Source organism: Eptatretus burgeri, chromosome 9 (genome assembly GCF_056783735.1).
Source record: "Eptatretus burgeri isolate ZD-2024b chromosome 9, Ebu_testis_v1, whole genome shotgun sequence".
NCBI lineage: Eukaryota > Metazoa > Chordata > Myxini > Myxiniformes > Myxinidae > Eptatretus > Eptatretus burgeri.
Window position 1 is genome coordinate 84,575,839 of NC_140969.1, and position 23,220 is coordinate 84,599,058.

Below are 23,220 nucleotides of genomic sequence, written 5' to 3' on the forward strand. Positions count from 1 at the left end.
GCAATCAGGTCTGTAGAAGGGACTGGTGCATATCCTTGCTCAGTGAGTTGCCATCCATAGTCCCAGGCATCCAACGATGGACTTTGCAGCATCAGCCAGTCTCGAGTCTGGAGGTAAGCTCGGAGAGAGTGCTGTGCTGCAGCTCCTGTTGTCGGGGGGAGTTTCTCAGGTTTTATGCTCCCCGTAGCAGCTCGCTTGCTGAAGATGTCGAATCTCAAGTCTTCCAAGTCTTTGGAGGATTTCCCATGGAACATGAGCTTGAAAAGATCACAGCCTGCTTTAATGATATCACCTTTCTCAGCTCGGATGTCCAAAACACATCCATTGCCCTCTCTGCTTCATCAGTCTTGCAGAGCTTGCATAGCAAAGTTGGTTTGCTAAACCCAAAAATTGCAGACACTGCATCGCAGCCAGAGAAGCTGTGCAAGAAGATGAGATACCTCCAGTATATCTCTGGGAGGGTCTCCGGGATATTTCCGACATCGTAAGATGTTTCTTTGGCTGTCGTGAGGAAGATCGGATGGTCTGCAACATGATGAATCAGCATAACCAGGACGTCTGTGTCCTCAGCCCTCACCTCGACAGGGGACTCTCTTGCCTCATCAAGAGCTGTGCGGACGATGCAGGTGTCGGCATCATCGGAGCATTGCTGTACACCGATTCCATTCCTACTAAATGTCTCAGCAAGGAGTAGAACGAGCTGGGCTTTGTTGTTCTTGTTATCGATGAACTTTTCTCTTGCAATGATGATTTTGAGATCCAGACGAATCTGAATGTCACAGCATGCATTCTTTGTTCGTCTCAAGTGGTCATGGTCCTTGGTGGAGCTGCCATATCCATCAAAGACCACCGTTATCCGGAGGCGATGGCTCCCCATGGACTTCACAAACCGGAGGTAGCTCTCAGCAACATCCTTCCAAGTAAGGTTAGCCTCCCACTTGACATTGTGCAGGAGCCACCCACCATCAACCACAAGGCTTGTGCAGGGGGGTTGTTCGACACGTGCCACACATGCCTTTAGGGACCTTGCTAGGGCAGCCTTGTCTGGCTTTCGCAACTTTTGATTTTTGTCAAACAGAGACATCGGTTTTGGCGTCAACTCAAAGCGCAGAGCTTCTTTGGTTTTGACTTCACGCTCACTGATGACAATGAGGCGGTTGAATAGCTTCAGTGAGTCAATGACCAGCTTCTCGCCATTGACTTTGGGTCCAGATCTGAGGATTGCAAGTGATTTGACCTTGTGTTTGGTTACCATTGCATCCACAACAGTTTTCCCATCCATCTTAGCCTGTATGGCTCTGCCAACTTCTTCTGCTTGATCAGCATTGACTTGGTCTTCGGGAGTGCTGCTGAACCCAGTTGAGAAGGACACCAGAGTCTTCTTGTCCCGCCCGTGTGGCATCGAAAGGGTTGACTTCCTCCAACCACCCAACTATGGTCTTGACAGCATCGTTATCTCTCTTCATTTGGGCTCTTTTAACGTCGATGTGTACAGGTACCCCACATTTGACCATGCTTCTTTCTAGCTCTTGGTGAATGAACGAGAAGTGGTTCAGAGTCTGAACCCAAGACTTATGAGAAGACTCATTCCAAAAGCGGCCTCTGTTTAGACCACCGGGGGATTTTGCCTCACGCATGAGTGTGGTTTCTATCGTGATGTCGGTCAGCTTATAATTTTATAGCTAAAAGCTCTTAGCTAACGTCACCTAACACAGATAATTCTACTGAGCATGAGCACAAGTATAACCAACAATATAGCAGTGGTTTCAAAAATGTTGTATGCTGGTTTCAGCACAATTTGAACAATCTGAATCAATTGAGCCAAATTACTGCAAAACAGTCTGAGAAATCTAAAAATGTATCTTATCAATATTTTACGGCCAGGGATTCATTTTTCCTCAAATCTATTGGTTGGAATCAATTCAACACCCCAAAAAACCCCGAGTTAGACATCCCACAAGTCAATATTGGCAAAAGTTAATTTTTCCGATTTTTCGTGCAGGCCCTCTGAGCACCCGAACTTTGATTGGCTCCCCAGAATTTTCCACAAGGATTTGGGTTTGCACTAATTGATTGGTGTTAGTAGACACCGAGATGAATAAGTTAGTGAAGAAATTTTTTGGTAAGCAATTTTTTCACAGATGGTCAATACAATTTGCTAAAATTCCCTAACTACAGGCCTTTATGGCAAAGACTGGTTACGGTGTGCATGTGCCAACAATATCCCAAGCACTCCACAAGTCTGGTCTGTACGGTACGGTAGGGTGGCAAGAAGGAAGCCATAACTCAAACAAGGACAAATGTGTCCACGAGCAGAGTCTTAAAGGTTTTGTCGGCTAAAAAAAAATTTTTTTAAAAAAACAACAACAACAACAACAACAACAACAACAACTTCTGATATTTCGTCACGTGCCTTGATTAAGCCAATAGCGAAACGCGTCATAATGTATTTACGTATTTACGATATATCGTGTATTTACGAAAAAATGTATTTACGAAATTACAATAAGATAAATGGAATAATCTTTAAATAGTAACGTCAACTTTTCGAAATTTTAAAGCAAATGTCCGAATATATTTAAAAGTTCATGATAGACGCTCTCAAAAGGCACCGTCTATGTGAGGATGTGTACATGTGCTCAGTATTTAAGGAGATCCAGATCTTGTATATACAAGAGCCGAGGAGAAGAAGAAGGAGAAGGAGAAGGAGAAGGAGAAGGAGGAGGAGGAGAAGGAGAAGGAGAAGGAGAAGGAGAAGGAGAACGCCGAGCTCTCTATGAGCAGCGTTCGATACGCGAAACGCTGCTAAAAAGCACACCTTGAGTCCCATTTGAGGTATGCAAAAAAACCACTCCGCAGATTCTGAAGCCATGCGACAAAAAGTTGTGTGGTCTGACGAAACAGAGATGGAACTTTTTGGCCAAAATGCAAAACAGTACGTTTGGTGCAAACCCAACAAAGCACATCACCCAAAGAAAACCATCGCTATTGTGAAGCATGGTGGTGGTAACATCATGTTATGGGGATGATTCTCATCAGCAAGGAAACATGGATGGAGCAAAATACAGAAAAAAAATCCTGGAGGAAAATCTGTGCCCTCTGCAATTAAGCTGAAATTTTGACGGAAGTTCACCTTTCAGCATGACGGCCTGAAGCACACAGCCAAAGCTACACTGGAGCAGCCAAGGAACAAAAAGATAAATGTCCTTGAGTGGCCCAGTCAGAGTCCCGACCTAAATCCAAATGAAAATCTGTGGCATGACTTGAAGATTGCTGTCCAAAACTCCCCACACAACTTGACTGAGCTTGAACAGTTTTGTACAGAATAATGGGCAATATTGCCCAATCAAGGTGTGTAAATTAGTAGAGACCGATCCCAACAGAATCAAAGCTGAAATTGCTGTCAAAGGTGCTTCCACCAAGTATTAACTCAGGTGGGTGGATACTTATCCAACCAAGATATTCTAGTTTTGTATTTTTCATTAATTTCCTGAAATTGTATTTCACTTGGAAGTTGTGGGTTACGAAGTGTAAATAAAGGTGTAAAAAGTCTGATTGAATGCAATGTAATTCCAGGCTACAAGGCAACAAAAGGTGAAAATTTTGAAAGGGGGTGTAGACCTTCAGTAGGCACTCTGTGTGTGTATATTAATATATATATATATATATATATATATAATTATATACAGAAATATACAAGTACATACGAGAGGGGTATGCTTACACATTGTGAAAGCATACAAATCGTGCTTCCCCATTGTGTCGGGTCACTCACCTGCATTTGATTTTGCATCGATTTATTTTCATATATTTATGTTTTCATTTACCGGTGCTTTCTGATGGTTCTGTGATTTTTTTCCTGATGTATTGGCTTCGATGCCCGCCGGCACACAAAATTACCGTGCTTCCCCATTGTCTCAGGTCGCCCACCTGCAATTTTCTATTTTCACATTTATTTATGTTGTCTGACGATTCTGCGATTTTTCCCGGTGTTCTGGCTTCAATGTCCATCGGCACACAAAACTTCAGCCTTCTACGTCACCCGGAAGGTAGCGATCTATAATGTCAGTCAGTGAATCAGAAAGAGCGTTATATAATTTTGTTACGATTGTGGGGGTCGATGGAGGAATTTCATCGCAAAGTTAGGATTGTCTCGTGTAGCATGGCTGGTGGACGAGCAAAAGACATCTCGATGTAACTGAAGTAGGGAAACAGTCAGCTTAAGCTGTTACGTGTCACCGCACCGGTGGGGGTGGGGGGGGAGGGAGGCAGTGCTGTGTTAATTATATATGGATTAAGGCCAATTCCCCTCAGTATGTGATTGCCACCGTGACCTTTTTTCTATGTTTTTGCATTTCCAAGACCAGCATTAAACAGGGATCATATCCTTAAAACAACAGCAGCAGAGCCACATGTTCTGAGCTGGCGGAAGCCTCGCCTTCTTGGCTTCGTGCCAGAAAGCCACGCCCCGAGGCTTATGATTGGTCTGGGGACATCAGAAGGTTTGGAAAGAAGGAGTGAGAAGATGGTGGTTGGGAGAGAAGGGCATTAAGGTTGCTTCTCCTTGACGAGAAGGCGAAATGTTGCCAGCGCGATTCTAGTTGTTCATGCTGCTGTGAATTTGCCCACATGCTGGAGCGGGACGCTGGCCATTGATTGTTCGGCTGAGCCGTGAAGTTTGTACGTTTCTGAGGAGGGAAGAAGAGCGTGCCTCATGGCCTTATCACGGGGCCTCAGAAATCGTCTCGTATGGTCGAGGAGGAAGAGAGGGGGGGGCGATCATTGTGAACGGACCTGGTGCCAGAGAGGAAGAGTCAGAATATTTGCTCGTGAAAAGCTGCTGAATGGCGGTTTCTGAGCCCTGGCGTTTAATACCGCCACATGAATACCTCATGTACAATCCCCGCCCAGAGAGCAGCTTGGCACCATTTTGGGTGCAGTTTCCCACGCAGGACGACGCAGTTCGACCCCAAAGCTCAAAAAAGATCACTTCTGGACCCGAAGTGAAGTGCCAGAATAAAGGAGGGATTTTTCTTTTGTTTTATAGTTTCCTTTTGGCCATTTTTGTAACTGTGTATGGAGGCATTTAGGTTCCCTCACATTTCATTATAAATATTTGATTTTATGTTCATTGAACCCTCATTTATTAAAGTTTCTTGGGTCTGTCTATTCGTTGTGGGTTTGAGTGCAAGCCCTTGTCCTCCGTCCATGTGCCTCCGTCTGCTACGCGTCCTTGCCGCCCCCGTCCCACGCGCGCCATAATCTTGAAGGAACTCGGCTATCCGGCCAGGTCGGTGTTAACTTCCCCCCCCCCCACTTCCATGACCCCACACACACAAAACTGCAGAACTTTTGAAAAAAGGAAAGTAACGAGCAAAAACAACTCCTTACTGGGGGGGGGGTGCAGAGGCATGACCCCCCAGAAAATTTGGAAAAGATTGACGTTAAAATATACATTATGGGGGTGATCCTGTCCAAATTGTAAAAAATAAAAAAAAGAATGCACATGAAAGTGATATTTGGGGAAGGTATTGTTTTATTTCACCTGAACAACCATTGCTGGAAAGATTATTTTCAGTTAGTACAGCATTTTGTTTTAAAAATAAATGCATACTGAATACCACATACCTTTCCATGACTTTTAATACAACTGCTTTATTAGGGGGCGGGGGGGGGGCAGGGAGGAGGTGGTGTTGCGTCATGTACTGGAGCAGTTTACTGGAATGACCCTCATCGGTGGTGCAAAACCAAAGCATTCACAACCCCCTTGTGTTTTCTGCTCATTTATTTACTTGGCGGACACCGGACTTGTTAACACCATCATGTCTGCCCATAAGTCCTCACCTGTCCGTCCGTGTTGTGCGCTTGTGGGGATTTTGATTGGATTATACATTTCCTGTATTAAGTGGGTTTTCGTTTAGTGGGTTTGGGTTTTCGTTACGTCAGGTCACGAGTGTACTTCATTTGTTTCTCTTCCCGTTTTCATTATATGGGATTGAGAGCGTCATATATTTATTTCTCTACCAGTTTTTATGTCCGTCTGTCTTTTGTCCCGGGATTCTCCGTTTTCATTGTCCTGTGCCTTCTTATAATAAACTGATATTCTGTAAGAACACGTTTGGTGTGGTGACCGGCCATTGCAGATTTAGCATTACCATGTGAGAAACCATTTGGCTTTAATAAGAAATCCACAGAGGAAGTTAAAATTGGTTGTTCTCTAAAAAGAGACTGGTGGTATTACCAATTATAACCACCATCTTCAGCAGGCATCAGTTCAGTAAACACACCATGCCACGTGTACAAGGGAATGTTACAAGTCAAAATAAACAAATGAGTCTTAAAATATTGATTTTATAACACTCTAATCCCTGTGTCTGCCACACTTTTCTCATCCCCACTCATACGAGTCGAGAGCCTGATGGATTTAATTGATGTAGTGTTGGTGCATCCCAGGTATGATGGGCCAAATGGCCTTCTGCATTAAAGTTCTTTGTTGAGTTTTATTGGTCTCACATCGATGTGGTCACAAACTTCATCGTGACCAACAGACATTATTTATCAGCTTTTTTGTTTGTGCGCAGCAGAATCGCGTCTTCACTTCATGCAATGTAAAGACGGCAACTTTTGTATTTTCTGTAAAGTTCATAAAAGGGAACGGCGATGGCAAAAATCCCACAATGGACGCTATTTCCGTATTTAACATAGACATTCTCATCAGGGAAACACGCTTGCAAGCTTTTGTACCCGGCTCAGTTCTCAAAAAATACCTCCAAAAAATATTTTAAAAAAGCCCCCACTACTGTGGGAGTAATTGACTTCATTGTGGTCATGATGTGTTGGCATTGCACCCCGTCTGGATAAAATGGGTGAATAAACGAATCGGCGTATCGGAATAGCACCTGAATTCCTAATAATCGTGGCACGTTTTCTCACGACAAAAATACTGAAACCTGTCTGGATTGTTACAAAAATACAAACTTCCATAATATATGGGAGTACCATGAAAATTTTTTTTTTTAATTTAATATATTTATGTACAAGTATATCCTTAAAACGACAATGTTTACAGCAATCATGTCAGAATGAGAAAGTCCTTTTAGAAGTCCACAAATGATGTAAAAGTTTCAAGTTTGCCTTATCCCTGCAAGGTTAAGGACATTACAAAATCCAAATGTTTGCATGAAATCATCTACCCAGCATTTGGCACACCATAACACATCAAATACTAATCCATTAAATGTTTTATGAGCACTGTAACAAACACTGCTTTCTACATCATTAAACTACCAAAGGTCCTCAAAAGCTCGGGAATTTGGTTAATTATCAATCTCAATTCCCTGACTCACTTTGTCCCCTCATTTCCCTCCCTCCACCACCACAACAACAACGACGACAATACCCCTTTGACGCTCTTGCTGGATACACACATTTAGGAAACACCAAAGCAACAATACACCACACTCACCTGAAAGCTGTAGGGTGGTTCCAAGCATTTCTTGTGGATGCTGTTAAACAGAAACAGGAACAGGAACAAAACAAGCCAGAGCATATCGATGAGAGTAGATCGTAAAACCAGTGTGGACTCACTCACCCATTGACCGACACACAGCACCGTTAGATATATCACCTCTTGTTCCTTCGACAATGTGCAAGTCACTAATAAATTCAAATTTTGATGAGATTACAAAAAACCATTATGATGATGTGGCATGTGTGTTAATTAAACAAATAACATCCCAGCATGCTTAGGGTCATGAACAAAAATGCTGCACAGGCCTGGTTACCTTGAGTTATGGCTAGCATGGCTGCAAGAGGAGACCCCTCAATGCCCCCGTCCACAGAGCAAATGTGGCCGCCCAATGGTTCGATGAGCACGACATTGATGCTATCCACGTGCCATGGCCTTCTCAATCACCAGATCTGAACCCAATCAAGCATTTATGGGATATCCTGGAACGTGGGCTGAGACACCGTTTTTCACCTCCATAAAACAGGTGAGTTGATTGACGTTCTTGTGGAAAAAAAATGGTGCCGCATCCTTCCTGCATAATTCCATCTGACGCTGGTGGACTCTATGCCATGGCACATGCAGGCCGTATGCGGTGGGCCAACGCCCAAATAAGCGACTTTACATTGGTGTTTCCATTGTTTTTTTTGTCCACTACTTCAGCCACATACTTAAAGCAACAAACTCCATACTCAGGCTACAGATACAACTTTGCGCGGGAAATATTACTACATGGGCTATGTGGCCGTGGCGTAAGAAGCTGTAAATTGAGGCCAAAGTGATCAATATCGCTATTTTTGGCAAAAAGGACGACTAACTGATCTCAAATTGAAAAGGCCAGATTTTTTTTTGAGTGCAACACAATTAACCTTTTTAAAGTCCAAAAAAAACATTAAAATGGATAGATGAACAAACTTTTCCCATCAATGGGGACGGGTCCTCTTCTTCATTGTGTACAACTGCAGATTTGGTGGGGTATATAGATTCTATTAGATCTCAGAATGAAGATCTACATTAGAGTAGATCTGCTTGCAAACACTGACAGAGCACAATGGCTTCTCCCATCCCTTCAGGAATGGACGAGACCAATTAGCCAATTGAGCTTGCACTCCACAAACAACATGTCGAGGAGTGTGTGTAAAAATGAGATATTCTTTAACAGGAATTTCAACCACACTCACCAACCCGCTCCCATCCGATCCCCACCATCATGTTTGTGTGACAAATTCGGAACAAACACTATTCTGACACTGAGTTCAATCTCATCAAAGGCAATCGGGTACCAGCCGCAGGTCTCTTATCATTACTTCCGCCACCGAAGGTGAAGGAGGTTATGTTTTCACCCCTCTCTGTTTGTGTGCAGGATATCTCAAAAAGTTGTGGACGGATTCGGATGAAACTTGGTGGACATGTTGGGCGTGTGGCGAGGACAAATGGATTCGATTTTGGTGAAGACCCGAATCCGGATCTGGATACGAGAATTATTTCATTTTTAAAGTGATTCTTCACCAATGAGAGATAGGACAAACGATATAGTGATGTATAGCATGATATTTCAAAAATGTATTGGGCCCGATATGTTCTCGTGGATCAGGCATTACGTGGCAGAGGTATGCACTCCACTGAGTGCCCTTCTAGGGCACTTTCGTGTTCCCTTTCGTGTTCCCATCTCAAAGATGAAGGCACAAAAGTAAACAATCATGTTTCATCGTTTTTGGCCCGTTTCCACCTGTGCATTCTGAAGTCTACTGTCAAGTAGTCTTTATATGAACGAATACGTATGCATTTACCAAATTATCGTCAATTTGTGGAACGTGTTCAGCGATTTCAAAACGTATTTTGAGATATTAGGAAATTTCACAAATGTGCAAGTTAGTCTTGGCACACGGCCTTGTGGGTATTCTCCGTATCCTCATTCTGAGATATTCCAAAGACACGATGGAGAGGTGTGCACCAGCTGGTGGACAAGTCTTGGGAGCATAGAGCCGACAGATCCACTGTGTTTATAGACCTTAAGAGAGTCCGTGACTCGATACCGGTCATAATTGATTTGAAGTGCAAGTATGACAGGATGCTATTCTTAAAAGGTACACATGTAATACCAGTAAGGCACGGATGAATGAATACCAGTTTGCGGATGATGCTGCCCTCCTTGCCCTAACTAGACCTGGAGCTGAGAGAGCTCTGCATGAATGCCACCGAGTCAATGGAACTTTTGGTTTATCTGTTCACATCCCCAAAACTAAATTGATGGTAACAGGGAAAGAAGTCACCGATGAAGACAAAGCTCCCATGACAGTGAACAGCAATGCAATTGAACCTGTGAGTGAATTTCCTTATCTTGTATCTGCGGTTGCGTCATCAGGAAGAATGGATCCTGACATTGATAAACGATTCACACAGGCATCCAAAGCCTATGGAGCCTTATGCAAAGCAGTCTTTATGGACAAGCACCTGAGCATAAAATCCAAACATAAAGTATTACCAAACATGCATTCTATCAGTGCTTCTATGTGGGTCTGAGTGTTGGATTTCCCTTTAGAAACACCTCAGGAGTCCTTCCAACACAGATGCCTACGCATCATACTTGGAATTTCCAACCAAGTGCAGTGGATCCAATATATCATCACAGGAAGGAAGACAACATTGGTGAGATCCAGATACAATATTCATGAAAGTGAGGATACACCGCCAAGAGTGGTTGGGTCATCTGGACAGCATGTTTAACCACAGGTTCCAAAAAATGAGCTTGTTTGGTTGGCTGCCCCAGCCTTGCTCATGAGGTAGACCGCCCGCAGAAAAAGGTGGAGTCATGTGATGCGAAGGGATCGATGGGATGTAGGGATACCAGAGGACAAATGGTATGACGAGGCAACAACGTCAAAGGCAAAATAGCTCTCCAGATACCGCACAGCCCTCAATAGCTCAGGAGAAAACAACAGCAGCGCACAGCTGAGCAACTATTAAACCAAATTCAATGTCAAACCTGCCTGTGAACCTTCATGAGAGAAAGTGACATGAAGAGACATAAGTGTGGAACACCATAAACCCACCAGAAAGCAACAGGGAGCTCATTCTGAGATGTTCACTGTCCAGTTTGTCAAAAATGGTTCACCAGCCAAAGGGGCCTTGCAGTTCATACATATTGCTCAACTTGATGGAGGCCACCAGGGCCAACTCACTATACTGGAGCCAGTCTCCTCTGAATCTTTGTTCCCCCTGATGGGCGCAGTGTGACCGTATGTGTACGTGTGTGTGTGTGTGTGTGTGTGTGTGTGTGTGTGTGTGTGTGTGTGTGTGTGTGTGTGTGTGTGTGTGTGTGTGTGTGTGCGTGTTTTCGATACCTACCAGATGGAGAAATGTCATAAAAAAATCCTGTTCGATTAACCTGCAGAACAAGCACAAAAACCCCAATACGAGTGGGTTAACACGTCAACTTGAGGATCCATGTCTGAAAATCACATACATTATATAGCAGTGGACTAGCAGCAGCATCATGACGTCACACCAAAGAACCCAGAGGGTTAACACATCACCTTGAGCATCCATGTCTGAAAATCACATACATTATATAGCAGTGGACCAACAGCAGCATCATGACGTCACACCAAAGAACCCAGAGGGTTAACACATCACCTTGAGCATCCATGTCTGAAAATCACATACATTATATAGCAGTGGACTAACAGCAGCATCATGACGTCACACCAAAGAACCCAGAGGGTTAACACATCACCTTGAGCATCCATGTCTGAAAATCACATACATTATATAGCAGTGGACTAACAGCAGCATCATGACGTCACACCAAAGAACCCAGAGGGTTAACACATCACCTTGAGGATCCATGTCTGAAAATCACATACATTATATAGCAGTGGACTAGCAGCGGCATCATGACGTCACACCAAAGAGGGTTAACATATCTACAGGGAGAAATTAAAGGTGCTGGTAGACCTCTCTCTCCGAGCTCGCTAGATCTCGTGTGCAGCCTGTGGTTGCTTGGTTGCATCATTCGCTGGGGGTGCGACTGTGCCCCTGATGCAGTGCCCTCTATGACCAGTGCACCGGTCGCTGGGGGTGCGACTGTGTCCCTGATGCAGTGCCCTCTGTTACCGGTACACCGGTCGCTGGGGGTGCGACTGTGCCCCTGATGCAGTGCCCTCTATGACTAGTGCACCGGTCGCTGGGGGTGCGACTGTGTCCCTGATGCAGTGCCCTCTATTACCGGTGCACCGGTACACATTTTGCCAACCTCGGAAGGATGAGAGGCTGTCAACCCTACCTGGTGTTAATTCAACAGCTGACATGGGGGGGATCGAACTCGAGACCCTGAGATCTTAAGCCGGCCATCAACATGGTTCCTCACGTGGTTCAAAAGAAATTTCGATTCAACACAAGACCAGTCGACCCCCGTCATACGCGTTCGACCATCCGCCCAACCTTGACACAGTATGGCGTTGTTCACCGCACGACACCACACATCGGTACCCACCGTCCTCGCAGCGCAGCCTAATGTGGATGAGCTCCGAGTAGGGCGGAACCAGGCCACAAGCCCGGGTAATCGGCGGTACGAACCGGCGAACATGGCGAATACGGCGAACACAAACCGAACGCTCAAAACGTCCGATGGGACGAACCAAAGAGCGCGCAGGGGGGGGGGGTCACTTTACCAAGGACACAAGGTCACGTCTCACAGGAAATTAATTACATGATAATTAAAACGATGTGAAATGCTTCTGAAATTTTTTTCAATTAACTAGTATGATTGTTAATTTTATTTGTAACCGTTATAAGTTATTGCTTTTTCAGCGGTTTTTCTTCATTCGAACCCCAATCAGTCCAGTCGTCTGTAATGGTACGTCCCGGATATCATGACGTCACTCGCCGAGCGTCAGGGTCATCCCCTTCGACAGGGTGTCGAATCGGCAGGTGAGAAATCGCGATCGACCGCGAAGAGACTTCTTTTCACCACAAGACGACGATAAATTCACAAGCGCATTATATTTACACTTCACAACACAAATTCCTTTAAATTACGTCTAAAATTGCGCTTAATATTTGCATTCATGAATCAGTAGCAATTTTTGGCACCATTTTTTTTCCAAACCCCCCTCAGACCAAAACTGAAGCCTCATCACATATCACGAAAACAAAAGCAAACTGATGCCGTGACACTATCATTAAAAGTTGGATTTAGGTCGGGGCTCCGATTGGGCCATTCAAAGGACATTTATATTTTGTAAAATCAATTCTGATTGGACGGTCTCTACTGACGCGTCATCACCTCCCAGCGGTCGAGGTGGGAGGAGCCTGTTCAGTGTTCAGCTCTCTGATTGGAGGATGCAGAGTCTGAGGCGGAGCCGCTTATTCCTGTTGTGGAATCTTCTTCATAACCAGCCGTGATCATGAGACGAGTTGTGTTTTAAAAGTTAGCCGCGTCTCTCGGAGAGAACGCTGAATGCTGATCGAGGAGAGCTCAGCGTTGTTGTGCCTCTTGTGCTTCTTCTTCTTCTTCTTCTTCTTCTTCTTCTTCTTCTTCTTCTTCTTCTTCTTCTGACAAAACCTTTGGGACTCGGCTTTTTTATATACAGGATCCGGATCTCCTTAAATACTAAGCACTTGTACACATCCTCACATTGACGGTGCCTTTTAGAGTGTTTATCATGAACTTTTAAATATATTCGGACATTTGCTTTAACGTTTCGAAAAGTTCACGTTACTATTTAAAGATTATTCCATTTAATGTGTTGTAATTTCGTAAATACACGATTTTCTCGTCATGAACAGGAGCCTCCATGACGGGTTCGCAATTGGCTCCATCAAGGCACGTGACGAAATATCGGAAGTTGTTATTGCCTTTAGGACGCGGCTCTTGGACACATTTGTCCTTGTTTTTGTATTCCTTGTCGAGGCTCGTGTGAGAGCAAACACACAACGCACAGCAAGGGGGTATGAGACAAGGGGCGGGAGTGGGAAGGACAAAACAGTGGGGAACAGAGACATTAGGAGATCTGTGGAAGGGAGAGGGATGGGGGTGTGGAACATGGGGAATAGAAGATGGACATTACAGGGACTTTCAGGAAGGAAAAGCAGGGAATTTGAAGGAGGTGGGCTTGGGGTGGATTAACAGGGGTAGAAAAGATCGAGGATTTGGATAAGAGGTGGTGGTGAACAGGTGTTTTGAAGGCCTGGAGGGAAGAGTGGGATTGAATAGAGTGAGGGAGTTTATTCCAAAGATGGGAAAAAAGATGAATGAAAGCATGAAGGTGAGCTAGTAGAACTAGTAGAAAAAATATTAACTAGTAGAAATCACCAATTTAAAGGTCAATGGAGGACAGGTCTATTTATAGCCGTTACCCTCTCAGTACTGTTGGCCAGGGCCCTCCCCGTTGTGACCCTGAACTGTCACCTTTTTCTCCCTTAAATACCTTGATCACTCAACAACACTCTGTACACCGACCATTTACCTTGAGGTTCCAACACGGCAGGGGCGTATCTAGAGTATTTAGCACCCAGGGCGGACTCTTCCTTTGGCGCCATCCTCCCCCCCCCCCCAGATGCATAATTAAAAAAATTTAATCTACACATTTGAGCCTTAATTTTTTGCAAATTGGTCAATGACCATCAAAATTCACATTATTTGCATATTCATGCTCAATTGAAAGCAAAGCCAGGTTTGTCAATCTTGTCTGACTCGTGCTTGAGCGAAGGAAATTTATCAGTTTCAATTTGGAAAAACTTCCTTCACATGAAGCAATAGATACGGAGATCATCAAAAACAATCTCAAGCACAATGACAAGTTTGGCAAAGATTCAGAATTTTTCACAATAAACTTCAAAAACTGCAATGCTGTCCACTTCTTTGCTTCTTCAAGACTGATTTTGGTAGCTTTCAAATGTCTACGAAGTGGTCCGATTTCCGCACTGATATCTTCATCAGAGGAATCATCAAACGTTTGAGTCAGTTTTGGAATACACTTCCGAAGTTCTTCTTCTGTTGCAACAACCAAAGGGTTTGGCTGAATAACAGCAAAGATTGACAGAATGTGATCCATTGCCTTTGAAAGAATCTCCAACTCTTCTAATTGGTGGAGAAAGCTGAATACAAAAAAAAACAATAAAAAGAGCAATCAGAGATTGCAGACCCTCACCACAAATTCTTTTGAGTGGTGTGTTTATATAGGTTTTAGGGTTAATCCAATATGGCTGCCAAACTATGTGACCTATGGCATCATAGGTGTGAACCTTTTGTTCCTCATGGACTGGCGGTCATGCGTGTAAAGTTTCGCCTCAATTTGGTCAGCCATTTCAGAGATTTTTAATGGCTAAAAAAAAAAATACAACTAGCCGGGAGGCAAAGATGGTTCGTGGGCATTATTGAACAATCCCACGATAGGTACAATTGAGTTAGTGGAAGCTTTTGAGGAAGCCCTACCGTAAAAACCTATCCCTTCCGTCAAAATTGACCAAATCAAATCGGATTTTTTATGTTGTACTTATGGACAATTATGCACAGCTTCTAGGAAATGAAATTGCGAGAAAAAATCGAGAGAAAAAGTAAAAATTAATAAAAAATAAATAAAAAGTTCAAGTGGGCGTGGCTCCACCCACAAGCGGTGTGGGACACCCCTCATACAAAAAGACAACAAGATCATGATATCTAGCTTGTGTCCAAGTTTCATCAAGATCGCATCAAACGTCACAGAGCTATGCTCTGGAGAGAGTCACAAACAGACAAGCCGGTAGGTGGACATGGGTAGTCGACTACCCAATAGAACCTGACGCGATGGGCCCGTTCAATGGGGAATGACCTGAGGATTAAGCACAAGAAAATTCATGATTCTTCAGGATTAAGCTTCAAGGGTTAATGCTGCAGATTGTTTTTTCGTTAAAATACCCCCACATTTAGATGTTTTTCGGCCGTTGCTAGTCAACGGAGGGGTCCATAGCAAGGTTCTTTCTCACACATAACTAGGACATACCATGAACCTACCATACCAGTTTCATGTATACCTGACTCATAGTCTCTGAGATATAACGAACTTCGTTTTTTTATTGTTTTCGACCAGGGTTCATTCAAAGTCTATCTTCTCCGTCCTCCTACAGTATTCATAGGATCCGGCTGGAAAGTTTTGACAATATGGCTGAATGTACTGCCCACAGTCGCTCGTGGCCTGATTTTTGATTTTAGAAAAAATTAATTTTTTAGGATTTTTCAAAAATGTCAAAGTCCCGTTGCTATGCAACGGTGGTATCCATAGCAACGGTTCTCATTTGCACACAACTAGGTCATGGTATGAACCTACCAACCAAGTTTCATCGAAATCGCCATTGTATTAACGGAGCACTGGACCGAACAGACAGACAGACAGACAAATAAACCAATGTCACCCTCAGGGTGACCCGTATCTTGCCAAAAGGTGACCACGTGTGACCTCTTTAAGGTCACACTGAGGTGAACAGAGCTGCTATTCACCAGGAGCGACTCCTTGAGGAATATCTGCCTACGAGAGATTCTGATGAGAATTGTTCTACAGAGTAACCATGAAAAATATGCGTTTGCCTCATAACGCCACCAAATGATGTCATAATGTCTCAAGCTTGACATATCTAGAAAGCACTCATCGAGGTGTTCAATTTGAGGTACTACACGATATGGTTCCTAAAACTTGAAAATTTGACCCTGGGGTCAAATATGTTTGACCTCAGGTGCTAACCATGAAGTTCAAGGCCAATCGCCACCAAAAATTAATCAGCTGAGCACCAGACCATGAACTATATTCCCATGAAGTTTGAAGACGATCCGATCAAAATTACTCAAAAAATAAAGGTTTCGTCGACTCCCCTGATTTACAACAAAGTGACCTTGACCTTTGACCTTGACCTTCAAAATTTTATGCGCTGAAAGGGACCTCTATAGGCCTCTGATATGCGAAGTTACAAAAATTTCCAATGATAACTGTGCTCTGCAGAATTTTTTATACGTGATTACAGACAAACAAAAAAATAAAATTTTCATGAAAATCCGTTTTTTCGTCATGACGTCATCAAATGACGCCATAGCGTCAAACTTTTGACAGATCTGGAAAGCACTTATCAAGCGCTTTCATATGAGATATTACTCGATCTGGCATCTAAGATTTCAAAATTTGACCTTGTGGTCAAATATGTTTGACCTGAGGCGCTAACCATGAAGGTCAAGGCCAATCGCCACCAAAAATTAATCAGCTGAGCGCCAGACCATGAACTATATTCCCATGAATTTTGAAGACGATCCGATCAAAATTACTCAAAAAATAAGGGTTTCGTCGACTCCCCTGATTTAGCGACAAAGTGACCTTGACCTTTGACCTTGACCTTCAAAATTTTGTGCGCTGAAAGGGACCTCTATAGGCCTCTGATTTGCGAAGTTACAAAAATTTCCAATGATAACTGTGCTCTGCAGAATTTTTTTATACGTGATTACAGACAAACAAACAAACAAAAAATAAAAATAAAATAAAAAAAACATACAAGCTGACTAACATATCTTCCAAAAACTTCGTTTTGGCAAGATAACAAGCCGGTAGGCGGACATGGGTAGTCGCCTACCCAATATAACCTGACGCGATGGGCCCGTTTGATGGGGGAATGACCTGAGGCTTAAGCACAATAAAATTCATGATTCCAGCTTCAAGGGTTAATGCTGCAGATTGTTTTTTCGTTAAAATACCCCACATTTAGAGGTTTTTCGGCCGTTGCTAGGCAACGGAGGGGTCCATAGCAATGGTTCTCTCTCACACTTAACTAGGACATACCATGAACCTTCCATACCAGTTTCATGTATATCTAACTCATAGTCTCTGAGATATAACAAACTTAGTTTTTTTATTGTTTTCGACCAGGGTTCATTCAAAGTCGATCTTCTCCATCCTCCGACAGTTTTTATAGGATCCGGCTGAAAATTTTTGACAATATGGCTGAATGTACTGCCCACAGTCTCTCGTGGCCCGATTTTTGATTTTTGAAAAAGTAAATTTTTTATGATTTTTCTAAAATTTCAAAGTCCCGTTGCTAGGCAACGGTGGTGTCCATAGCAACGGTTCTCATTTTCACACAACTAGGTCATGGCATGAACCTACCAACCAAGTTTCATCGAAATCGCCGTTGTATTAACTGAAATCGCCATTTTAAATACTGATAATAAGTAAGGGTAGAACAAATCTCCAAAGAAAAAAATTAAAAAAAAAATTTCGACGAGATCGACTACCCAACAAACAAGCTGGTAGGCGGACATGGGTAGTCGCCATGGGCCCGTCGATGGGGATTGACCTGAGGATAAAGCACAAGAAAATTCATGATTCTAGCTTCCATGGTTAATGCTGCAGATTGTTTTTTCGTTAAAATACCCCCACATTTAGAGGTTTTTCGGCAGTTGCGATGCAACGGAGGGGTCCATAGCAACGGTTCTTTCTCACACATAACTAGAACATACCATGGACCTACTATACCAGTTTCATGTATATCTGACTCATAGTCTCTGAGATATAACGAACTTCATTTTTTTAATTGTTTTCGACCAGGGTTCATTCAAATTCTATCTTCTCCGACAGTTTTCATCAGATCCGGCTGGAAATTTTTAGCAATATGGCTGAATGTACTGCCCACAGTCGCTCATGGCCCGATTTTTGATTTTCGAAAAAATAAATTTTTTATGATTTTTCAAAAATTTCAAAGTCCCGTTGCTTGGCAACGGTGGTGTCCATAGCAACAATTCTCATTTGCTCACAACTAGCTGATGGTGTGAACCTACCAACCAAGTTTCATCATAATCGCCATTGTATTATCGGAGCACTGGACCGAATAGACATATACAGACAAGCACAGACAGACAGACAAACACATTGACGGAAATACTGATAATAAGGGTAGAACAAATCTCAAAAAAAATATATATATTGAAAAATTTATTTTTCGACTCTATCAACTACCCAACATATCGACGGAAATACTGATAATAAGGGTAGATCAAATTTTTTTTTTCGACTGGATCGACTACCCAACAAGCCGGTAGGCTGCTCGCTCTAGAAGGAAAGCTGGCCGACGCGACAAGCCGATATTCATGTACATGCTATCAATCAATTTAGCACAATAAATATGATTATCACAGCCCTCTTAGTTTGCGCCCAGAAACCTGCCTTGTGAAATTTCAGGCATGTTTCCAAAGAGACTCCAACAAATGGCAGCCCTGGTAATTCCATTTATCCATTCGCTGAAGATTTTATTTTTTTATATGATGCTGTAAGACATTCTCCGAGGGCACAAAAAAACAGGTCCCTCGGAGGTCCAGTTTCGGAGGTATTGATTTTTTTGTACAGTCCACAATAAGTGTACGATGTACAATAAAGTATTTTAGCTGTTGCTAAGCAACGGAGGTGTACATAGCAACCATTCATTTTTGTGTACATTATAGCCACATTGTACACATTTCACCCAAGTTTTATCAAAATCAGACTCTTTCTCTTTGAGATATTCGCAATTAACCGTTTCTGAAATGTTCGACATGTACTCGCCCAAAACCTATCTCCTCCTACAAATATTTTTTGTTAGGGCTGCAAATTGGCATGAAGGGAGCGAGATAGATTGCGCACAGAACTCTAAGCTTCGATTTTTTTTTGATTTTTTTTCGATTTTTTGACCACTTTAAAGGGCCGTTGCTTGGGCCCGGGGTCCCATATTCGAAAGCACACGATTCCCAGAAATATTAGTCCTACCTACCAAATTTCATTGGAATCGGTTGAGTGGTTTAGCCCCTCGGCTTGACCAAAGTTTCGCGGACAGACAGACAGATGGAAATGTCCGGAATAAGGGTGCTCTCAGAGCAGCCAATAAGGGTAGACTCGATCGACTACCCAACAAACATGTCGACGGAAATACTGATAATAAGGGTAGATAGATGGACTACCCAACAGACAGGCAGACAAACATATCGACGGAAATACTGATATTAAGGGTAGACGAGATCGACTACCCAACATCCTCCCACTCACAGCAAGACATCCTCCCACTCACAGCAAGACATCCTCCCACTCACAGCAAGACATCCTCCCACTCATAGCAAGACATCCTCCCACTCACAGCAAGCCATCCTTCCACTCCCAGCAAGATATCCTCCCACTCACAGCAAGACATCCTCCCACTCACAGCAAGACATCCTCCCACTCACAACCACCCTTTGCTTCCTATCATGAAGCCAGTTTGCAATCCAATTACCGACCTGACTATCCAGTCAGTATCATAGTCATAGAGATCAGTGGGCGCGTAACGTCAAATCGGGACTGTCCTTCCCAAATTGGGACTCCATGGTTGGTTTGTCCAGTACATATTTGCCTTTCAAAAAACTTCAACGCCTGTTTGGGAGCCATGGCGGTGTAATTAGTTCATGATTTATGTTTGAAGTAATGGAGAGTACTTCACCGAACCGATTGATAGATTTTATATATATATATATATATATATATATATAGTTACATTATATTACTGTTATTGTTATTCCTTGTTCCTCGTTTTGCCGTTTTTATTTAACGGTCGATCGACTGCGCATGCGCTGTAAATATTTTTTTATTTGAAATCTCCGCGGTTTGCTGGAGCGTTGGAGGAATCGTCGACGCTGCATCAAGAATTCCTGTAAGAGTTTCGTTCGAAAACATTGATTTGAACCTTCGCTTTTTCACTTTATTTGTATCTTGATTGTGGAGACGTTTCTGAATATCACGCGAAAGTTTTTCTCGTTTATCTTTATGTCGAAATCTGAGGTGAAAAGACCGATTGTTGTTATCAGACGTTGGTTTTCATATTTATGGATTTGGGGTGGTAATCAAGATACGGGTGGTACTGGTCGGCAGGGATAGTGTCGACACACCAGATATGGTAAAGGGTAACCAGCTATGGGTAAAGGGTAACCAGCTATGGGTAAAGGGTAACCAGCTATGGGTAAAGGGTAACCAGCTATGGGTAAAGGGTAACCAGCTATGGGTAAAGGGTAACCAGCTATGGTAAAGGGTAATCAGCTATGGTAAAGGGTAATCAGCTATGGTAAAGGGTAACCAGCTCTGGTAAATGGTAACCGGCTCTGGGTAAAGGGTAACCAGCTATGGTAAAAGGGAACCAGCTATGGTAAAAGTTATTTTTTTTTTTTTTTGTATACCTTGGTCGAGGCTCGTATGAGAGCTAACACACAACTCACAGCAAGGAGGCATGAGACAAGAGGGGCGGGAGTGGAAGGGACAAAACATTGGGGAACAGACACAGGTGAACTGTGGAAGGGAGAGGGATGGGGATGGGACGGGGAACATGGCGAGGGGAAGATGGACATTAAAGGGACTTTCAGGAAGGAAAGCAGGAGAATTGAAGGAAGTGGGCTTGGGTGGATTATCGGGGGTAGAAAAGATCGAGGATTTGGATGGGGGAAGATAAGAGGTGGTGGTGAACAGCTGTTTTGAAAGCCTGGAGGGAAGAATGGGAAAGAATAGAGTGAGGAAGTTTATTCCAAAGGCGGGAAAAAAGAGGAATGAAAGAGTGAAGATGAGCAGTGATTCGTGATTTTGGTAGTTTTACCAGAAGGGGGTTGGTGGCGGACCTTGAGCGCCCTGTGGAAATGTGGTTGGGACAAATCGCAGAGAGAGCAGGGGGGGCAAGGCTGGAGAGGAGTCGGTAGAAGACAGAAAGACCACCGACCAACCTGCGGTGATTGAGTGAGAGGCCCAAAGACTCAGCTTCATTGCGGGAGATGCCAATGATCTTAAAAGCCCTGGTTTCGACAGCGTGAAGTCGAGAAAGGTGGGAGGCAGGAGCACCAGCCCAGAGGGGAGAGCAGTACTCCATCAGGCTACGGACAAAAGCTTTGTAAGTGGTCAGGAGCTCAAGAGGGCCGAGGAAGGACTTTGCACGACGGAGGATTCCCAGTCGGCGACTGGCTTTTGAGGCAAGGTTGGAAATGTGACTTTCCCAGGAAAGGTCATGGCAGATAGTGAGACCCAGAAGCTTGAAAGAAAAGACTTCTTCCAGAGGAAAAGGTTACATAGTTTTAGGTTATTACCTCCACCACAGAAGGTGAAGGAGGTTATGTTTTTTTTCACCCCTTTGTCTGTTTGTCTGTTTGTCTGTCTGTACAGGATATCTCAAAAAGTTGTGGACGGATCCGGATGAAACTTGATGGACAGGTTCGGTGTGTGGTCACGACGAACTGATTCGATTTTGGTGAAGATCCGGATCCGACTACTAGAATTTTTTTAAGTGATTCTTCACCATTGAGAGATGGGCTGAAAATGATATATAGCACGATATCTCAAAAAGTTGTGTACGGATTCGGACAAAAATTTGTGGCAAGGACTAATTGATTCGATTTTGGTGAAGATCCAAATCCGGATCTGGATACGAGAATTATTTATTTTTTTGAGTGATTCTTCACCATTGAGTGATATAGCCAAAATCGATGTAGTACTGTATAGCACAGGGGTTCCCAACCTGTGGTACATTTGGACTTTGTCGGTAGTACGCGGCAGCGTGTTTTTTTTTTGTTTGTTTTTTTTTTTGTTTTTTTAAACGCAGTTTTTATTTTACTTCTCTTTCATGCAGCTTGTGCACAATAGTTAAATTTATATCGAAAGGGGCTGTACACTGACAGCTATTTGTTATCGGCCATTGTGCACAAGTCTTATTATTCGTTTTGTCTCTACACGCCACACTGTCATCATTGCTTATTGCCCGGCTTATTGTTACCGTTATCGTTCACCAGCATCATGTCAATGCAAAAATATTGGGAGAGTTATCTCAAGTTAGGCTTCACTTTCATCCAAAAAGGTGAATTAGAAGCTCCACAGTGTGTGATTTGTGGAAAAGTTCTCGGCAATCAGTCTATTGAAGCGCCATTTTGATTCTGTTCATCCTGAACACAGCGACAAGGACCATGATTTTTTTCGTCGGAAGGAAAATGCCATGAAAAGAGCACGCTTCGACGGCAGCGGTAGTTCAACAGCAGTCCACGGCAGCCATAAAGGCATCCTACTTAGTTACACTGCGAATTGCAGAACAGAAAAAAACCTCACACAATCCGTGAAAGCCTCATCCTTCCCGCCACAAAGGAAGGAACAGGAATACTGTACTGCTAAAGTTCTGCTAAAGAATACTGCACTGTACCCCCTTCGTTTGTCTCATGCTGGGAGAACAAAGCGCCAAGAAGCTCAATTCTCTTTCGTTGTCAAACAACACAGATCAAAGATGCATTGAAGAAATGTCAACCAATATTCGTGACCAGGTGGTGGCAGAAATCAAGGCATCTCCAAGCGGATTTTCTATGCAATTGGATGAGTCGACTGACGTGGCAAATTCTGCTCAACTGTTAGCGTCCGTTCGGTACGTGCATAAAGCCAAGTTCAAGGATGAAATACTATTTTGCCACCCGCTTAAAACCACAACGAAAGCAAAGGACATTTTCGAAGAGGTGTCTTCTGTCTTTGATCAAGTTGGCTGTCATGGGTTGATCTGAAAGGCTGTACTACAGATGGTGCTCCAGCTATGTTGGGGTGCAGATCAGGTTTCCAATCGCTTGTGAAAGCAGTTGCTCCTGAAGTGCGTGGCCTACACTGTACGATCCACCGCCACGCACTCACAGCCATGGCGCCCCCAAGCCATTGACTGACGTTCTCTCAACCATGATCAAAATTGTGAAC

At 43.4% G+C, this 23,220-nt stretch overlaps 2 protein-coding genes across 2 annotated transcripts in view; one reads left to right on the top strand and one right to left on the bottom strand.

Moving 5' to 3' along the window:
- The window catches only part of DLST (dihydrolipoamide S-succinyltransferase), a 39,836-nt gene extending 27,678 nt beyond the window's left edge, over positions 1-12,158 (bottom strand). Inside the window, exons 1-3 of the mRNA XM_085895876.1 lie at positions 12,003-12,158; positions 10,856-10,895; positions 7,466-7,505 (exon numbers count right to left, since the gene is read on the bottom strand). Coding sequence (XP_085752002.1) covers positions 7,466-7,505; positions 10,856-10,895; positions 12,003-12,095 — 173 coding nt within the window. The 5' untranslated portion in view covers positions 12,096-12,158. The remainder of the gene's footprint in view (positions 1-7,465; positions 7,506-10,855; positions 10,896-12,002) is intronic.
- Positions 12,159-20,043: 7,885 nt separating this feature from the next.
- KNL1 (kinetochore scaffold 1) overlaps positions 20,044-23,220 on the top strand; it is a 126,249-nt gene continuing 123,072 nt past the window's right edge. Inside the window, 1 exon segment of the mRNA XM_085895882.1 lies at positions 20,044-20,176. The gene's annotated coding sequence lies outside the window, so the exon portion shown is untranslated.